Source organism: Plectropomus leopardus, chromosome 2 (assembly GCF_008729295.1).
Source record: "Plectropomus leopardus isolate mb chromosome 2, YSFRI_Pleo_2.0, whole genome shotgun sequence".
NCBI classification, from domain to species: domain Eukaryota; kingdom Metazoa; phylum Chordata; class Actinopteri; order Perciformes; family Serranidae; genus Plectropomus; species Plectropomus leopardus.
The window spans coordinates 35,179,729-35,201,100 of NC_056464.1; the positions used below are offsets into that span (position 1 = coordinate 35,179,729).

At 39.4% G+C, this 21,372-nt stretch overlaps 1 protein-coding gene across 1 annotated transcript in view; it reads left to right on the plus strand.

The window, feature by feature from the left end:
* The window catches only part of nisch (nischarin), a 31,050-nt gene that overhangs the window by 7,564 nt on the left and 2,114 nt on the right, over window positions 1-21,372 (plus strand). The window contains 18 exon segments of the mRNA XM_042509783.1: window positions 307-435; window positions 962-1,075; window positions 2,891-3,059; window positions 5,813-5,931; window positions 6,202-6,228; window positions 6,230-6,297; window positions 7,484-7,759; window positions 8,415-8,728; window positions 10,051-10,262; window positions 11,013-11,464; window positions 12,914-13,098; window positions 13,478-13,541; window positions 15,452-15,590; window positions 16,010-16,160; window positions 16,328-16,447; window positions 16,558-16,719; window positions 17,437-17,609; window positions 18,913-19,103. Coding sequence (XP_042365717.1) covers window positions 307-435; window positions 962-1,075; window positions 2,891-3,059; window positions 5,813-5,931; window positions 6,202-6,228; window positions 6,230-6,297; window positions 7,484-7,759; window positions 8,415-8,728; window positions 10,051-10,262; window positions 11,013-11,464; window positions 12,914-13,098; window positions 13,478-13,541; window positions 15,452-15,590; window positions 16,010-16,160; window positions 16,328-16,447; window positions 16,558-16,719; window positions 17,437-17,609; window positions 18,913-19,103 — 3,065 coding nt within the window.

Genomic DNA, 21,372 nt, shown 5'->3' on the forward strand with positions numbered 1-21,372 from the left:
AATGATAGGGTATTAAGGGTATTAAATATTCTAGTACCAGAAAAAAAGGAAATTGATCAATATTTCAATTATTTAAATGACCAAAAAGTAGATGAAACTGATCATCCATACTAATTACAAAAAAGGTCCTTGGCCATCCCTCATCTTTCCCTCTTTCTCCCTTTTGTCAGCTCTGTATTGTCGAAACTCTGCTACACACTGTGTGGAAAAACATACAAATATAGCTCATGTTAAAAATCAACAACTTAAAAAGGGAGTCACTGAAATCTGATTTTGGTTGTTCGTGAATTTTGTGTTTGTTTGCAGTTGGAGGAGATCAGGAACATCGGCTCTCTGCCCTGTCTGGAGAAACTCAACCTGTCCAGTAACCCCATGTGCATCATCCCAGACTACAGAACCAAAGTCCTGGCCCAGTTTGGAGACCGTGCATCAGAGGTACACAACCAAAACCACCACACTGTTAAAGGGGCAGTTTGGATTATTTAAAGGGAGGTTTGAGGTACTTATCCATACTCGGTGTATTACAAACAGTAAATGTCAGTTGGCATGCCCCAAGTTTGAAGCACGGCGGAGCACCGACACCAAACCTAAGCAGTGCACTGCTGTGGACGATGGATGGGGAACTAAAGCTGTTGACGGCTTTCCTGTTAAAACGTTAGGACAAGATTTGTACCACTTTACTATCACTCTGATGATAGTAGCTGGAAAGATTTGTGCAGAGGATGAGTGAGATCTTTTATTATGTGAATAGCTTTCCTTTCAGCTGCTTGGGTATGAAGCACTGACAGTGGAGTTTGGGTTTTACCAGTTATTGTACTCACTAGGTTAATGATCTGGGAAAATTTTGATTTATTCTTAACAGATATGAAGTTGAACCAGATATATACATTTATACTCTTGATTCAAGTCTTTGTAAAAACTGTTTTGACACATTTTTTCCCTTCTGTCTCTGCGTCTTCAGGTTTGTTTGGACGGTAATGTGACGACAGAGAAGGAGCTGGACACAGTGGAAGTGTTGAAAGCCATTCAGAAAGCCAAAGAAGTCAAAGACAGGATGAGCAGCAGCGACAAGAAGGTACGACCTGCCGCTCTGAATCACACAGCAGGAGGTTATATTAGATCAGTTTGTATGGTTGAATTTATGTATGTGTATCAGTGATATTGACATGCAGTTTGCACTTCAAAGTTTAAATAATTTGTTCAGAAGTGTTGAGAGTTTAAATAATCATTTTTTCATTAATATATCTGGTGTAAATAAGTAATTTTTGAATCTCTTTTAGGACTGTCAGGCAGCAGAGTTTTAACAAAGACTGTTTACTTTTCCTGACAGCACTGAAGATTATATTTCTATCAGAGGAAATTAACTCTTGTTGTGAACTGATTTGACCTTTTAATTCTTGAGTCCATCTTGAACTCACAAATACTGCTGGATGTTACTTTCGTTGTCGTACTCTGTAATCATAGCTTCATAATTAATTAACCCCTTTGTAGAGGTCTTATAATTATAACCTGATTGTAGACCAAACAGAGATCCCTAAGATTAGATCGTGTGTCTATTAATGTGCACATCAGCAGCAGAGTTACAATGTCATACAAATACAGCCAGTAAATCAAAAAAAGTATAAAAACAGGCAAAACTATGTGTGTGTGAGGTTGTAATCTTAGTGGAAACTTGATAAAAGACCGCACCAATATAATAACTCATATGTGAAGTTCTTGAGCTAAATTTGTGTGTTCAAACATGACCTGCACAGTTGTGTTGAGTGTGTAGTTGTGCAGTTTTCTGTAAATATGTAGAATATTTTTTGTGGACCTTTTCTTTTCCTTTTTAAAGAATCTTCATTCATTTTCTTTCTTCAATTATTCGTCAACTAGGAAAGCTACCATGGCTTTTGCTCTGTAGGCCAACATTGTTCTTTGTTTTGTCAGCCGACAATTTGGTGGTTACTGCTGCTGGGTGGCAGATTACTCTCCATTTAAACAGTACTCCCTGCTCTCACTGTTACATGTTAAACAGTGCACTGGCACACTGAAATGGAGCGGACCAAATAAGCACAACATCAGGAGAATTTGAATCACTTAACATGATGACTGTAAACTGAGACGTGGGTGGTCACACAGAGCTCTGGAGCCAGGCTACAAAGACACATCAAACAGAGATCAAAGAGAGACGTATTAATCCCGAAAGACATCCGTACACCAGTGATGTTTCGTTTTCTTAGATAAACCTAGCCTTATTTGACGTCTGACAGTATTCGTGCTTTTGTAACAAAAATAGGCTGAACAAAGGATCATTTCTGAGTGTGTTTGATCTGTTCAAGTTGTTGTATATGTAGTTTGGCTGTCATGCACAGACAATAACCTGAATCTAAATGTTAACCTGCATGTTCGTTTATCTTTTAAGCAGAATGTGAAAACTAGAAGCGCCTTCATGCTGAGGGCTGGACGCCCACACAGGAAGCGATTGTTGTCATTCTGAGCTGTGCAGTAATATCTCACAAACCACATAATACATCACAAGGTCTTTCTAAAGGGAAACTGACCACAGATATTATTAAAGGATTCAAAAAAGCGAATATTGATTGCGCTGTGTTTACAGGCTTCCACGTATAAAGAAAACTACAAAACCAAAGTTAAAAGGTCATGATTAAACTTTCTGAATACAGAGTTAGCCCTTGAACTTCACAGTTTGATGCTAGACTTTTGTTTGATTTGGTTTTCTTTTTTTAATACAAAAATACTGAAAATCATTTTTTTCTTTGAACACCCTGATGGGCTGTTTCTCTGCTGCTGATGGAGCTGCTGGTTTCAGGTTTTAGGATGTGATCTGGTTGGTGATGTAGGTAACTGCTCCTCTCTGAAGGCTTCCTCCTCTCTGTCCTCTTGTCAGATCAGTGAGGAGACCAGGTTGTCTGCTGCTGCACCTCCTCACCTCTCCTCCTCCTCTCCCCCCTCTTCTTCTTCCTGCTGCTCTTCTACTGTTGCTCCTCCTGCTGTTACCTCCTCTTCCTCTTCCTCCTCTTCCTGTCCGGCCCAGCAGGCTGCCTGCCCCAGCCAAGGTAATCATGTATGTATCAGGCTGTGCAGGGCTGAGGGGAGGGGGGGCGTTGGTTGTTATTTCCAGACAGACGAGTTCTCTTGCTCTTTGTCTGGAAAGTGGCAAATCCCAAAAACAGCAGCTGAATGCACTTGCTGGGGCTGCAACTAGTGAATATTTTTATTATTAATCAATCTTCTTGTTGTTTAGTCAGTAAGATGTCTCTTTAGCTGATAAAACTAACCTGCTGCTGTCACTTCTGATGGAGAGCAACCTGTTTTAAATCAGATAATCTCTGCTTTTTGTTTCCTCCTACTTCCTGCTCAGATTTAGAGAACATTTTCTCTATTTTTAACTTTTAAAATGTGATCATTTGTCTGTTGCTTTAGATGTTCAAATTTCAGGGCATACTTCCTCATGTGCCAAAATCAGAGACAATGCGACATCACACTCGTTTAAGATGATCGAGGCCTGCACAGAGTTCCTCACTGCCAGTCACTGCACAGTGCATGCTGGTTAGACTGGTGTCCAACTTGTATCTGACTTGCTCTGATATCATTCATGCACACTGGGTCAACAATAGTTTTATCAAGACCAAGGTGGACGCAATTTTACTAAGCCAGGCACTGTAGTTGCTCTCCACCGACTGCACAACCCAGAACATGACTTGAACGCCTGGCTGTCGCCTGATCAACGAGCTCACTGGCTCTCAGTTTGAATCACAAACACTCCTAATCCTAATTTTTAGTGTAACTGTAATATTTAACATTAGATCATGGCTCTTAGTCTCATGTGTTTCAATTAAGGTTTAACCTGTGAATAAACATATCTTTTAGCAGTTGATAATAACAACAAGAACAACAACAACAATGATAATAATAATAATCATAAAATAGGATGTAAATATTTCTCCGACTTCTTTTTAAAGGCTGCTAGAAATGATAATAATATTAGCAGTATGTAAACATGTCTGTGACTTCTCAGTTTTTGATGGCTGCTAGAAATAGTGTCTTTGCTGGAAACCATCTGACTCGCCTGCAGCTTTTTGTCACCATCTGCTGCTGCTGCTGCCTAATGTCGTCTAATTTTCAGACGAGGCAGAGTTCTTCCCGAACAAGCCAAATAAAATGGTCACAGAAAATGTCTTCAAGTGTGACTTAAATGTTAACAGTTGTAAACAACATGATACATCAGTCTTCTGCTGACTGGTAAAGTCTGAATAACCCAGCTTTGAAATAGAAAAAAGCTGATATGATCTCCTGGAGAGTGAAGAGAAATGAAATGGACATTTAGTCTGATTATCAGACTTCAACCGAGCCAACTGCTGCTTCACTGACTGAGGACTGACAGGCAAATGATCTAAAGCCCCAACAATGCTCCTGCAAATACAATATTATTAACAGGCTGTCTGCAGGTTTTTAAAAAGTCCTCAGATGTCTTAAATTCGGTTCTAGAAATATTAGGCCTTTAAGTCTTTAAATAGTCTTAATTTTGCATTGGTAGGACCTGATTTGCCACAAACATTAACTCATTTCATTTATCCATCAAGATCTTCTGTGTGAAATTCTACATTTCTGATGTTACAGATCTTAAAACTTGAATCTAATACTGTCTTTTTACGTTGTAATTGCTCTTACCTGTTGGCAAAATGCGTATAAACCGAACTCACTCCTATTACCATATTCCTCCATGAAACCTACGTCCTCAGAGGACTACATACTGTATCCTACTTACCTGCAGTGCTTGAATGAGAAAAATATATTTTCCCAAACAGCAGAGATAATGTGGTTTAAAGTTATTTTGAAATGGTCTTAAAAAGTATTCAATTTAAGGATGTGTAGAAATCCTGATTAGAGTGTGTATTGAGTATGTTGGTTAATAATTAATAACCAGTATCAGTACAGAAATTTCAAAGATCAAGTCCTTACACAATTTACAAACAGCTGGTGGAGCTCGACAGGAGAATAACTAACCAGAAAATAATACTCGCTGATGTTTGGCTGCAGGTTGTTTGACACCCAGCTGATCCTCACTAACTTCTGTCTGTGACACTAATATTTGTTCTGGCTCAGCTCAGGATGCAAAACTGAGTTACAGTCTGAATCTAAACTGTATGAGCCCAGTGTGTGTCTTTATTTCTTGTTGCCCGTCTATGTATGTTTGTTTTCATGATATTTGAAATTTGTATCTGATTCAAACTCTGAATGCTGAAAGGCAAGAAAAAAGGCTTGCACATTTAGTTTTCACTTATTTAATGCACCCAGGTAGTTGTGACGTTTTGACAGGGCTCCGTAAGACGTCTTAAAGTGCATTGAATTCATTAATCCAAAAAAACAACACCTTAATTTGATCATTTATGAGCAATCACAACAGGACAGCACTCCGATAATAGTATTTTATTATTGCCACATTGAGGCCGTCACGTAAACTTGCGACTTAAGACTCATCTCTCAAATATTGATACATTACAGATTAAAATTCAATAGAGGCCAAATTTTTGACATAAAATGTTTTGAATTGCCCGACCATCAGAAACTTTAAAATATTTATTAACAAAGGAGAGTATAAATATTTATACTTAAGAAGCTGCGGCCATCAAATCATTGCAGTCTGTTTTGAAAAAATTATTTTGCTGAGTTTTACTCATGAATATTATTCTGCACAGAAATGGTCATATTTAAAGATGTTGAGGCCCAAAATAATTATTAATTATTAAATAATTATAGTTATTATAGCAGAATCAATCCAGATTCACTGGTCCGTTTGATTTTTCAGATGTGACGAGCAGAGAAGAAGCCGCAGTCCCCCCCAGTGTCCTCCCTCCTGTGGATGCTGCACTTCCCCCCGCAAGCTTTAACACTGATACACACCTCCCGTCTGCTCCCCCCGCCCAGGTGAGCACACACCTGCAGCACCAGGGAGGGGAGGCAACTGTTACCATGACAACCAATAGACTATCAGTTACAACGACAGAGAGGCAGTTTGACTGTTCATAGATCTGTAAAAGACTGCATGCAATGGATGAATTATGTGATACTTAGGTTAACACAGTTTATCAGTTGACCAAAATGTGTGGATAAAAAATGTGAAAATATGAATTTTTGTTTAGATTTCTGTGTTTGTCTCAGTTGTGCTCTAATGTCACTTTATTTGTTTTTCTGCAGGAACAACAACCTGCTGTCAGTCTGTCCTGAACACGTACACCCTGGATCTCCGATAAACAGTACTAGAACTGCCACAACGACTACAAATACTGTCTGGTCAGTATCAAATAACATAATTTACCACAATTTAAATTAACGACTCTAAATACATTTCTCTGTGCTTCTGCTTTAAAGGATTTTTTTATTGCTGTGAATCAGTGAAACCCAACTTTTTGGCTTCACTGTACACAACCAGTTCAAGACTACAGAGAATGTGTAATAGTACAGGTCATTATCATATATTTAGCTAAAACATAAAAGAGCAGCTTCTTATTGCATATAATAAAAGTGTTGCAGGTGTTTAGAAGGTTAATAAAAAGATAAAAACTTGACTGAATATTTATTAATATGGAAAAAAATCTCTCCACCAGAAACAAAGAAAAAAATATTTTTGTCTAATCAATTCAAATCCATAAACTCTGAAAAACAACTCGACCTAATGTTTTATTTGTTTATTTGTGGATGTGAGAATGAAGGAGTGATGTGGATTAAATGTCTTCACAGCTCTTGTTATCAGAATCGTCCCTTCTCTGCTGGTCTCTCTGCTCCATTAAATATATCCACATTTGGCAGGTGGGCGAGTGTTAATGTCAACCCTGCCCATAATATTACACAATATCAATTAAATATCATTCACAGCTCACTGGCTTTGAACAGAGAGAAACTGTACCTGTTTAATACACAGGTTTCAATGGCAATTAGTGCTGGTCTTTGTGAAATTAGATGGTATTTGTAACAAGGTTTATATGCATAGGAAGAGGGCAATTTTGTGCTGAATTTTTGAATAATCCTGAATATACATACATGCAAAATGGCACAGGTGTACCCAAGACTCTGCTTTGCAGTGAAGTTTGCATGCATTTCACCCTTTGCACTTGCTTTGTGGATTGCATCTTTTTCTCTCATTTGCACAGGTTTAGCGGCTGCAAAAACAGCACAATCCTTTCGTGGATATGGATCTTGGAGGTGTAGCAGCTCCTGCACCCAAATCTCTTTTTTTCTGTATCTTTTAAATTGAGCTTTATTGACCTACAAAAATAAAACAAAAGAATTAGTAACCACATTTTTTTAAAGGTTGAATGTACAAGCAGGTGAATAACAGCAGTTGAGTTTATGATGGTAAAGGACAACTGAAACGAATGAATGTCATGTGATGAAGCTATAATCAAACAGCTGTTTCTTCTGTGTTCACAACAACATGAGAAATTTAAAAATTCTCCATCCCTGTCTCTGTCTCCTCCAGTTGTGTCTGCTCCTCTTCCTCCTCCAGACCTGTTGAAACTACCTGCGTCTCCTGCAGCACAGCCTGGTGTCCTCTGCTTCCTTCTCACCTGCTCTCCCTCTCCGAATCCAACAAAGACTTCATTTCCCAGCTCTCCCAGCATCTCAGCTCCATCCTGAAGGCACAGAAAGGGAAGAAAGAGGAGGAAGAGAAGGAGGAGGAGAGGGAGGAAGAGAGGAGGTCCGAGTCCAAAGAGGTTCAGTCCCAAGTGGAGAGCACCGATGTTGGAAGTCCCAGGTAACTCAACCAGCAGCCGTCTCTCACTGGTCTCTGATATTCCAGAAAAATCCCTTTGGTTTTAGTGCATATCAAACGTTTCTAGGTTTCTCAGTCGTTCTTCAGATATCTTAAAGTTCTCACTGGTTTCTGGGATTTCCTGAGGTTTTTGAGTTTGAAGGTAAATATGTTGGAAAATGCGAGAGCTTGTCGGATTAATGGGAAGTCTTGTATGTAAATGCTTTGTAAAACTTGTCTTGTGGCTTTGTGAGAGAGAGCAGAGGTTTAATGACAGATTGGTCTCTGAGATCCCTTAAAAGCCTGTTTCTTCCTTGGGGCGCCCACTGGCTCACCTGGTAGAGCGGGCGTCCCAAGTACAGAGGCTGTATCATCGCTGCAGCAGCCGCAGATTTGACTCCAACCTGCTGCCCTTTGCTGCATGTCGTCCCCGCTCTCTCCCCTTTTCACGCTTAGTCTGTCCTATCTAATTAAGGCAAAAAGCCCCCCAAAAAAGCAGGTTTCCACAAGTGCCCACTGGTTTGTGAGATCTCCCTGCTGTTTTGTTTAGATCCCCTAGAATTCACTTATTTATTATTGTATTTTCGTAAAATATCAATATGTGTAAAAACTAAAATGCTGATTCTTCTTGGTTCCTGTTTTTTGCTCATTGTTCTAGTCCAGGCTCCAGGGACGGATACTTCGAGATGGGTCTTGACGACTCCGTTGAAGAGTCTGTCTGCTCGTCCTCCTCCACGTCACTCGCTGTTCCTCCTGCAGAGGAGCCTGGCGGCCACCAGGAGGAGCTGTGTGCAGAGGAGGAGGAGGAGGAAGAGGAGGAGAAGGAGGTGCAGATCAGAAGGGTTCTGTGGTGCTACTGTCTTCAGGTGAAGGAGGAGGCGGAGCAGAGGAGGGCGTGTCTGGTGCTGACGGACCGTGTGTTGGGCCTGCTGTACCTGTCAGATGATTGCACATGGACCAATCAGGATGCAGGTAAACAAAGAGTCAGCCTCAGGTGTTTTTATACTGTAATCAATCAAACAAATACAGAAGCTGTGACTTCTGCTTTAGTTTTTCATATTTGTTTTCATGTTGTTGTTTTTTTTACTACCTATCCTGGTTTAATTAATGAGTTCTGTTTAAGGATTATTATGTTAGCTAATAACTTTGCTGCTCTTCATCCAATTATTAGCCAATCCTGCTTCATGAAAGAGTTTTTTTTCATTGATGGACAGCTAAAAGAAATTGCTGCAGCAACTGTTTTTGTCATCTTGTCCAAAATGATAAGACTTCTCAAAGTTCTGTGTTTTTCAAAACAGAGGTAGATACATAAACCCTGTTTAGTAACAGGAAGTGAAACGAAGCTTGACTGGTGTTCAGACGTTTCAGGAAATGTAGTGACCTTTCCTTAAAAGTGGGGTATAAACAACAATTGAGACACTGAACTGTTGAATATAGCATAGCTGGCCAACATGTTTTTTCTGTGTTGAAATTATACTTCCAAAATCGTTTATTTTTTTCTCTTTTTCTTTCTTTCAAAATCACAAAATTTGACAGTAGACAATAAACTTTGCCGCACTGTTAAAGTTAAACCACTATAACAAAAGTAGAAGTGAAGGTGGCAGCGAGGAGAGGGGCAGGAAACTAAAAGACATCTATTCAGACTACAAGTTTTTGATTTCTATTCTGTAGAATTTAAAAGAAAAGTTTGTGTTTACCTATGCCCGATGTATTAACGTTGGAAAAATAAAATGTTCATCACTGCTAATTATCAGTCAAATCATAAATGATTACAAATCATGAACACCAACAGCAGGACAAACATGTAACTTGTGGGCCAGTAAATGTAAATTTTATGACTATGACTTACTGAGGTCAAAGCTAAAAAACAAAGATAATTTAAAAAACAGGAAAAAAATCTTAAACTTAGATAAACAGAAAAATAAACTGCAGCTATTTTATTTTACTTCAGTAAGTGATTAATCGTAATTTTTTTTGTGGTCAATATCCCAAATTTGCTGAGCTCCAGCTTGTCATGTGACAACGTGATGCTTTTCTTTCATATATTAATAAACTGAGAAAAATATGTTAGAGTGTTATATGTTGTTTGGGCAAAAATGGACATGGAAATGTTAAGATGGTGCTGTGGACATTTTTTGCACCAACAAATAATAACAAATTAATAATAATACTGAATTAATAAATGTTGCAGTCTTTATATGCAGTAAATTGCATAATGTGTGGTAGAGCTGTTGTGCAGAAATGGTTTTGCTTTGTGCTTTTATATTAAGACCGATCTGTTCTCCTGTTCTCAGACCAGGAGCAGAGTCCGCCTGTGGAGGAGGTGCTGTCCAGGCTGCAGGTGGAGCTCCTGCTGTCGTACTCCGAGCTCCTGCTCTCCTCCTCGGCTGAGCTCCCTGACTCCTGCCTCGCCTTTGGCCTCCAAGCCAGTCCGACCTGCTGGTACATCTTCTCTGAGGCTGAGGAGCTCCGACAGACCAGGAGCGAGCTTACGGTGCTGATCCAGGTCAGAGAGCAACACATGAGCCATATAAGGCGTTTTCGGAACGAAGAGATTAGGGGACTAACTGCCCACTGAAGAACTACAAACCTTTAAGTGCTTTTTTTCTGTTTGCATTCACACCGCCAATAAGAACATGCAGTTTTGACCCGTCAAATCAACATAGTCGAAGGCTGGCTGCTTATGCCACTCAAGTTTTATTTCCATCGTTGCGTATATGCTCAGTTAAGCCTGGAGTTCACTGTCGGTACTCTTGTATGTGATTTCTTTAAGTTTTCTTTTTTCTTTAATACAAGGTGTTTTTTGTGTCGTCTGTTTACATGACTAAGATGTTTTTAAAATTGGCAGTAGCTGGTGCTGCATCGATTTATGTGTTCAACCAATCACTGTACGCGTCCATCACTAAAGGTTACTCTTGTGTTGGGGGTGAAGCTTAAGTCCCCCAAACTGGCGTTGTAAGGACTAAGATTGCTCGCACTTCCTGTGGTGCAGACACAATAAAGAGGAAGTGCTCTTAGAACTATGAAAAAGTTTGTCTGCTTGAAGTGCCTAGTTATCTTAAGTGGTAAACTCTGTTTTAATAATTACAACTTAAATAGAAAGCAGTTTAGAATTGTTTTTTATCGCCCCCAAAATCTAATTTAAATAATGTAGAGACATGTTAGGAGTACACAGATGACATGCATGATGCTTGAAACAGGCTGAATTTTCTTCATTATGTCTGAAAAACAAAAACCCTCTCACCTGTTTTTTCAGGCGGTGAAGTCTCAGAGCAACCCGGAGCCCCCCAGCGATCCTCAGCTCTTCCCCCGCACGCTTATCAACTCCTGGGAGCTGGAGGAGAGTCAGGGAGCACAGGGAGGCTATCTTGCTCTCCTTCTTACCCCCTCCTCCTCCTCTGCCCCGGACACACACCCCCTCCTGTCAGACATCCTCTCCAAGACAGAGGACCCCAGCCTCCCGTCCCTCCTCTTCCTCACCCACCGACACCTCTGGGTGCTGAAGATGGACTTCAGAGAGCTGGCAGAAAGAGAGAGGAGGAGGAGTGCTGACCTGCATCACTCCTCCTCCTCTTCTTCTTCCTCCTCCTGGAGCAGGCTGGTCCGTGTGCCCCTCGGCTCCGTAGAGCTTCATCCCAGAGAGAGAGCTTCTCAGGTCGGAGACAAAACCAGCAACACCTCCTGCCCCGACCCAAAACACCACCACAGGTACGGAGGCTGCGGTCAAATGAATCAATGTCTTTTTGTTTCAGTGTTTTCTTGCCAAACAGGTAATTACAGACGAAAGTTTAAACCTGACATAACTCTGAGTCTATCAGTGCATTATAAACATCCATCTGACTGTTGTTTGCATTGATTAGGTTCACTTGTTGATGAGATGAAACACAGTAAAAATCTCTTAATTATGGAGGCACACAAAGATGAATAAAAGGGTCAACCGATATTGGTTTCTCAGGGCAGATACAGATCCTGATTATAATTAGTTAATAAGACAGATAACTAATATTTGGAACTGATATGCATTTAGAATAAAAATGAAAATCTTTCTGTCAGTATTTATAATTTGGAATATAACAAACTCCAACACAAAACTTTGTTTAAATGCCTCTAGCAAATATTAAAAAAAGTGAAAATCTCAACATCATAAACGGCAAGTTCCCAGCAACTTTTTTATAAAGTCAACAGAAAATTTAAATGAATAAATAAATATAGTTTCCTGAGGTTTTACAAAGTAATCAGCCTCAATAATCAAAATAATAGCCCAAACAGAATAAAAGTGCATCATGTAAACACCTCAGTCAGATCTAATCTTTCCCGATCAGAAGGAATTGTATTCATTGCTTTCAGTGTAAACCTGTGATAATCCATTCAGAAGAAAAAATATTAATACCTCATAACAATGTTTATGCATAATCTGATTATTTCTCTGTTGTACAAATACAAACTTTCTGCACGTGTTTGCCACACGTGGTGGTAAGATAAGGAGTCGTACTGCGCCACACACGACTTACTTCAACAGCTGTTTCTGCCTGCGTCCCTCTGCTGATTTTGACAGACGAGCGTTCATAAAATTAAAAATATTTAGTCGTCTACTAGTTCTACACTCTTATGTGAGTGCTGTCTGATTTTGAAAAAGTCGCCTGATGTAATGCTGCTTTTCCAGGCTGCAATGTGAAGTCCCTGGACATAACAATCGTCTGTGGCTACCAGTTACAGAAACCTGCATATGAAACATTTAGGGAACATTGGTAAATCATAACATCTACTATAAGTCTGCATGTGAGCTGTTTAGGGGACAGCTGCAATTTGTAACTACAGAAAATAACCTGAAAATACTTACAACTTAATTGTATTAACACGTGGGACCACCACAGATCCTTCTGTACTTTCTATATTGAATTGATTGAATTTTCTCAAAAAGGTTCTTTTGCTATATTTGCAGCAGATTAGGTGCTTCACAGCCGCTTTGCACAAGCCAATAAAAGTCATGTTCTGATTAAATGCTGTGGGGCATCTAAGCACACATCTTATCAGATCACTTAATTTAGTTTTCATATCAGCTGTTAAATTGGATGTTCTTATCAGAATGATTTTAATCAGATTTAAGAGATATTGTCCACAGCTATTAATGTATTTTAACCATCATGTTGTGTCCAGGAGGAGTCACACTGTGGAGCTGCTGCTGGGTGGTCAGAGGCTGCTGCTGCTCTTCCCTCTGGCCCAGAACAGGAGCTCCTTCCTGGGGGAGCTGAGCCAGCGGAGAGCCTCTCTGGAGGGGCTGAAGATGGTGGCTCTGCCTCTGCCGTGCAGGCCGTGTCCACAGCAGGGGCAACACACACAAGGTGAGCCAACTACCTGCTCATACTCTCAAGAAATCATCTTTCTCAGGCCGTACTTAAGGAGTATAGTTTTGTTTAGTGTGACATTTAAGATTATAAAAACTTGTCTATCATGTAGTGACAGAAAAAGCTTTCGATTAGGGTTCAAACAACATGACAAAAAAAGCATTTACACCCCTGAGACACACATGCAAACAGTTCCACAGATCAGTAAAAACACATGCACAAAGCTACGTTAAAAAAGCAGTGACTATTTTGTCTTTTTAAAAAGTATATTGTGGTGTTTATAAAAGCGTTCTTGTAAGTTCTCCTTTTGGCCAGAGGTTAACCCTTTGGTTTCTTCTGCCAGTTTGTTTGACACCTCCTTGTTGTTGTCTCTCAGGCCGTCACAGATCCAGAGACCAGTGCTGTTGTACCAGTACGAGGAAATCACACAGCAACAGCAGGTTAGATTCCTGAAGCACTTCTCTGTGGTCCAACATAGAGACCATTCTCTCCATGTAATTCTTCTTATTCATGTATTTACCTCCACATGCTAATATCATGCTTAGATTTTAAATGGAGTCATACTGTGTGTCCCAGTTTCTCAATACTGTGATAATATGATGATTTCATAATACAGTAATCACAGTGGACTAATCTTATCTAGACACTATCAGTGAGTGTTTAAGACATTTATTTATCTTAAACAAAACATGACGTACGGTGAGTCCCGATGGACGTCAGTGAAGCTGTAATTTAATCAAAAGAGTCCGGCTGAGACATTGGCTTTGTCGATATCATTAGGGGATTAGATCTTGTCACAGATATTAAAGTATCAGCTATGTGTGGGCTGATAAGTATTTAAACTTCAAAGATAGTGTGTTTGAGGTCATTAAAGAAACAGTGTCTCCATTTACTTAGTTTTTCTGCTGGAAGGCAGTGACAAACTTTTTTTTAAATGTAAAATGTCCCGCTCAGTCCACAGTCTGATCACAGTTCTTCAAGAACTGAAGCACCATTTATCAGAAAGTTTTGTGAAAGTCATATGTTCATATAAAAAAACCCCCCATAAATAGTGCTGGAATTTTTGCTGTTATATTTTTATTTTTTAAAGATTATTTTTTGACTTTTTTTTTTTTTTTAAAGACATTTTTTGGGCTTTTCTGGGGGCCTTTAATGGATAGGACAGATTATGTGTAAAATGGGGACAGTGAGGGGATGACATGCAGCAAAGGGCCGAGGCTGGAGTCAAACCCGCGACCGCTGCAGCGAGGACCCAGCCTCTGTACGTGGGGCGTCCGCCCTACGAGCTGAGCTACTGGGCATTTTCAGTTTTATATTCAGGACACATGTAAATGCCCCAAGACAAAAAAAACCCAATCAAAATACAGAATAAAGACATAAAAATAACTAAATAAATTAATAAATTAAATTTTTTAATCTTAGATTTTGGAAAAATGGTCTTGAGAGACCACTGTGTTAAATACTTGCTCCTCTGTTTAAATATGAATTTTTGTATGTAATGTATATGTTGTGTTAAAATATACTGCAGGTAAAATAAATAAATAAACTAAAGAAATAAGCAAAAAAGAGAAACACTGTCACTCATGTACAGTTTTACTTATCTCCAGAGTTTTAAAACTCTCAAATAAGATAAATAAATAATGGTGTTGGACAGTATCAGGCTCTTAATATCACTTATTTGAAAAAAATATTTTTCTTGCTAATAAATTCTAAACTTGATTTGGGGTTTTACTTATTTGTTTGTTTTTTGCAGCTTTTGTAGCTCCTCAGTCTCCATTACTGTGGTGTCAATCAACACCACACTTAAATAAAAGTCAAATAATCCTCCTAGCTGGCACACTGTGTGACTGATTAGTTTGTTTCCTTGATTGTACAACCTGACAGCACAGAGGAGGCAAAACTTTCTGTCTCAGGCTTAATTGATTCTGTAGATGCAGTTACTTTCTGTACAGTACACACAGTTTACCGTCAGAGGTCTTCAGCAGTTTTATCACACTGAAAGGCTCATCCAGACTTCTGATACTTGCCTTCTTCTGTCTTGGTTTCGTGTCTCACCTGACATCTCAGCATATTTCAGCGTTCAACTGCAGGAATAATTAATTCTGCAGGATTATACAGGCTTTTCCAACAGGGGCTGTGCCTCTGATCAGATTATGGCAAAATAAAGGGACATGATTTAATTTGTTTTCTCATAATTGTGCCTTAGGGAGACACTGCATACCTTTATTTTTTTGTTTATCCTTCAACAAACATCAGGGAGCGCAGTGTGTCATCTTTTTTTTCCCCCACAGCGGCTCTGTAACGATCATGACTTGTTACTTGTTAATATTTTTCTCCTCCTCGTCCTTAGCTGGGACTCCTCCCGCCTCCAGGTAGAGGAGAACCAGCCGTCCCCCCACCTCAACCCAGGTCTCTCCTCAGGTCTGAAGCTCTTGGCTGGGCTCGGAGAACAGCAGCTGCTGGCCTACTTTCACAAATATATAGCAGTGGTAAGACACACACACACACACACACACACACACACACACACACACACACAGAGATACTCCCAAAACCTGTCTCTCAGTATAGAATAATGTGATGCAGCTGTTAAGATGATTAAAAGAGAGACCCATCAGATTTCTGCTATAGAGCAAAATCACCCTCCTGACAAATGTTTTCCAAAGTGAACTGTTGCTGTTTAAGATCGAAATTTTTGAAGAGCTACAACTGACAAATATTTTCATTATCAATTTATATAATAAATATTAGAAGTTTCAACCTCAAAATTCCTGAGGTCAAAGTGACGATGTAAAAAGTGAGTCTATAAAACTCAAAGTTTCTGTTCAGTAGGGGTCAGAAAAAATCCCAACAGGAAATAAAAAGTTGGATTTTTTTTGCTTTCAAAATTGTTTCTTTTTTGTGTCAGTCTGAGGCGGAGGAGGTGAGACAGGTGTTGTGGCTGTCTGTGGTTCTCTACAAGTCTCCAGAGTCTGAGCTCACCTGCTGTCTGCTGCTCTCCACTGATACAATCTACTTCCTGTTGGAAGACTCCGCCTTTACGCTCGGTCATCACTCAGGTAGGATGAATAAATAAACAAACAAACAAACATTTACGAGCGAGCGGTTTCCTTTTATCCTTTCAACAATTTGTTAGCTGGTGTGTAATGAACACTACAGCCTCCTTTCATAAATATCTTTTCTCTCTGTATTTCCTTCTGTCTTTCCATATCTGTCTGTCCGTCAGTGTTGGAAATAACGGAGTCTGGAGATCCGGACATCTGTCTGTGCTGCTGTCTGTCCATCAGGCTGTCTGATCTGCTGTCTGTCAACGTGGGACTGTTCGACCAGTACTTCAGAGTCGTAGGTCAGTGGATGCACACACACCTTGTTTCCAGTGTAATATCATCCAACTTGTGATATTACTCTGTGTTATCCTTTTGCCATCTTTCACAGATCCTCTCTCTGTGTTTGCAGGTCGCTCGGCCGATCAGATCGTGTGCTGTCTTAGCAGGGACAGTTATGGGACGGGTGTCTTCCTTCAGGAGCTGATGTCTGCTCTGAGTCTGCAGCAGCAGCTTCCTCCTCCAGAGCCGTCAGATCAGGACTTCTACTCCCAGTTCACCAACACAAACACTGGTAACCATGCAGGGAAAAAATCACATTTCACTTTTGACATCAAATCCAACCTGATTATGTTGCGATCATCCATTCGGTGCACTTTGCCATAAAATGTCTGTTGCTGGACCACATGAAAATCTGCAAAAAGAAGGACATACAGTGAAAAAGATTACAGAAGAAATGTGTTCACTGTTTTGAGCCCTATACAAAATAACCCCCAATTTTTCCAGTTTTGTCTGAGAAAAAACAAGATTTTTGGGAGATAAACATTTTGCATAAAGCATGGCACTAAGGACCATGTTTAATATTTATCTCATTATGTTAATAGTTCACCTGAAAATTAATCTAAATTGTAAATCTTGCTCACCTGCCAAGGCTGATGGTCCCAGAAAAGGTTTTCTATTGAATCGGGTTAAGGAGAGCACAAACAGAGTCTGAACAAAAGATAAAGCAATAAAGGTATACCACATGAATTGATCAGTCCGTAAATGTAATAGATTTAGACGGTATTTTAACATCACGTTCAGTCCCTCTGGTATAAATAAGAAAACATGAAGAAACATCTTATTTTGATACCAGTCTGTTTCAATATATACTTTTATATAGATTTGTTGAATTAAAAATCCTCTCCTAATTACATTGTACAAAATTAGACCAAATTCTTCGGACGACCACTGTTGCCGACCGGGTGTTTATCTGCTGAGGTGACAGACGTGGTTTTGTCTCCCCCTGCAGGTAAGATGCAGAACTACGAGCTGGTGCACAGCAGCAGGGTGAAGTTCATTTATCCCAGTGAGGAGGAGATGGGAGACCTGACCTTCATCGTGGCAGAGAGGAAGACTCCAGCCAGTGCAGCGTCGTCATCCTCGCGCTCATTTAACGTCCTGCTGTACCTGTTGGTCTTCCAGGTAAGAACTTCTCTCTTTGTAAATGTGCTAGGAGTACACAAGCAACAGCGTATATCCATCCGCCCAGTGCTTCTCTGCATTGTCCGATAAGCCTGATAAGACTGATGACTAATTTTCTCTGCACAGAAACAATGGTGCCAATCCTGCCAACCTCAGTGGCACGACAAGACTTCACACAGTCACTGCCACTTGTTGTTTTAAAGAAAATAGCACAGACTCGCCCTGGAAACACAAACTGTGTTTTTTTTCTTTTCATTTCTTATTGTGTACACAAACAAACACGATAACAGTGAGCTTACAGAAGCAGTGGCAGGTTTATTTTTAATGACCTGAACAGCACATTTCTCTAAATTCTGAACTATTTAAAGCATATTTATAATTTAAATGATTTATATAAACTATTAAAATTGTCTATAATTGATATTTTATTATTGGCAATGAATTACAGCTTCTATGACATTACAATAACGTTGCCCTCAGACTTGTGTAGTGTTTTTCAGCTTAATGTTTTCATTTTCCAGCCTGCAGTTTAATTGTTTTGATTTTGATGTTTCTCTCACTGATCTCACACCGTCATTTTCAGCTGCAGCTGGTGAAGAAAGTGAAACATTTAGCATCCAAGAGCCGAATGTGTGGTTTTTTAAAGGAGAACAAACCAGAGCCAAAGGGAGAGTGAATATCAGACTTGAATATTTTAGGTGGAAACAAACTCTGAATGAACGCCTGTGTTTCTCCCCATCTGCTGAACACATAAATGGGCAACTGTTTTCTTACAAGTGGTGTAATAATAATACCAGTTTATGTTCACAGCCTTTTTCCATTACCCCAAGTGTAAAAAAGAAATTTGTTATTGCTAGTTTATGAAATCCCTGTAGTTGTTTTGGTATGCAAACTCTAAGAAACCGGTAGGTCTGCTGCAACACTCGGCTCTTTTTAATGAGGGCTTAAAACTTTTCTGTTTGCTGCCTTTTACTAAATCAAATGTTAAGTCATGTTTTCACTTTAAACTGTAACTTTCATTATTGTATTTTTTGTCTTATAATATTTTTTTCTTTTAAATTTTTATTGAAATGTCCTTTAATGATGTAGTTTTTTTGCACTTTTTTTTGTTGTTGACATTTTTGATGTTTCATGTATAGCACCTTAAATTTGCCTTGCTACTGAAATGTGCTATATAAAAATTTTGCTCCTCCTTAATGATGTTTTCACTGTTTTTTCCTTGATTTTGTATTTCGAGTCTTTGTATTTTTATCTGTGTTATTATTTCAAACACTCTTTAAAAAAGTGTTATTCTGTTCTCCAGGTCCAGATCCCGAGCGCTCAGCCCAGCCAAGGCTCAGCTCTCTCAGGCCACTCCTCTTCAGTTTCTGGCTCCGGCCCGTCTCCGGTTCTCCAGCCCAGGACTCTGATCCTGACCAGCACCGACGTGTTCCTGTTGGACGAGGACTACGTCAGCTATCCTCTGCCCGACTTCGCCAAAGAACCTCCCTCCAGGTGAGCACACAGGAAGCCTTCCTGTACCACAACATTTCAAAACCCTCCATTTTATCCATTTTTATCCAGGGGAGTCACTTTTGAGCAGAATTATGACGGACCTCAGGTTCGGTAGGTCGAGTCGACAAACATTAAGCTATAAAATTAGTGGAACATGTCGTCTCCCCTGAACGCTGCAGAGTTGTAATTTGGCAGCAAGCTAAAAAAAAAAAAAACGGTTTGTACTGTTTGTACTCGTCTGCTGCAGGAAAGAGGAAGAAGAGGAGACACTGACTGACTGACTGACTGACATATTGTGTGTGACGTGTAGACACAGGGAACATGGGGCACTCAGGAAAAAGAACAAGCTGAAATCAATATTCATTGAAAATTAAGAAGCAGAGCATCGAATCAGTCGCTGTGAGCAGGAGACTCTGTGACTCAGCAAGAATTTAGAAATGTAAATCTTGAATTATAAATGAAATTTCTAACATGAAGAAAATACACAAAAGATTAATTATATTACCAACACATGACAAACCATCAACATGCCTCAAAACGGATTAAAAAAAAAAGAAACAAACAAAACAAAATCAAATTAAAGACAAAACAAAACAAAAAAATGACAAAGACACTATTGCTAAAGAGCAAAACAAACAAAAACATTCATCATGATCATTAGGATGCCTTTTAACATCAGGCAAGGGACTACCAATGAAAATTAGCTCCCCAGCTAACTCGGGTGCATTTACATTTGTTTATATGTGGATTAATTTACACCGTCCCTTTTTAAATGAATGAATTACAAATTAGGCTTTTAAAAATGACCTTAATGTATTCCATTTGCTTTCATATTTGCTTAAAGTGTATCTCTAACAATAATAAAAAAAAAAACCAAACAATAAAAATGTATAACTTTGTAACACGACTTCCAATAATCTGTGGAGCTTCGTCCATATCATCCTTATTTTTGTGACCATTTTCTGGTTCCAGCACCGACAGACGATGTCTCCCAGCTCTGATTTGCTCGGTCCTTTTTCCAAACAGGAAAACAGCCATTACGAAATGTATGTTAATCACTGATCAGATGTAAGTGGCTGCGTAGTATTTGTCACTATGGATCTGTAACAGTAGGTGAATATGAAACGGATTCAAAACAGACCGCTTTTTATTACCAAAACAAAAGAGATCCACCTCAGAGAAATGTTGCAGCAGTGACAGCTTTATTACCCTTCAGGCGGAGCAGATCTGCTGCATCACTCTCTCTCAGTGTAGAGATCATTAGCTCAAACTGCTGGCTGGTGTTTGTTTGTGTTGTTGTGCAGTTTACTGACTCGCTGTGTCATTCATGAGGAGACTGTTTCAGAGTTTCAACTGAGTTACAGTCCAAAAATTGACTAAGCTTCAAACAGCTGATATAGAACAGCCAGCATCCCTGATAATAGACACTTTGGCACCAGGCTTTTGGGTCGAGATTAAAATGATTTGAGATGATTAATCTTTAAAGCGAGTATAGTCTATATTTGTACAATAACAATATATCAAATGATAATGTCACAATGTAAAAGCAGTTGGTCATTTTGCTGCTAAAGAGGGATGTGTTTCTTTAGGAGCTGGTGAAGATCAGGATCAGTGCTAAAAGGGAGCAAATAATAAACTTACTTGGTGTGTTTTGTTGCACCTGTAATCACCTAACTGTGATGTCATGGGGTCCGTTAGTGCACGTGTACATCACAGCAGCAAGGTGAGAAGTTAAACCAACGAAAGTTTAAAAAAAAAAACACAAAAAAAATGTTCCAAAGAGGAGCTGCTTTTGTTGTGTTGCCGAAAACCTACTTTTATCTTGTTTAATTTTTTTTTCCACCTTGCCTCTCGTGGCTTCCGTACAGAGCTTAGTTTTTGGATTCCAGTCAATGAAATCCCACCTGTTGTGAATAGTTTTAATTGAGAAATAGAAGTTGTGGACATAACGGCTTTGGCTCAGAGGAAGAGCAGGACGTCCTCTAATCGGGAGGTCAGCTGCCCCATCAGTGAAAGTGTGTGTGAATGGTTACTGAGTAGCATGTGGCATCATGAATAGTGATACCAGTGTGTAATACCAGTGTGTGAATGTGTGTGTGAATGGGTGAATGTGAAATGTAGTGTGAAAGTACTTTGAGTGGTCAAAATGACTAAAAAAGCGTTATACAAGTGCAGTCTGTTTACTATTTTTACCATAACATGTCTTGGATAACATCAAAAAGTCCCTGTTGACACGTTAAATATGATTAATAAGCCCTTCTCTCAAAGA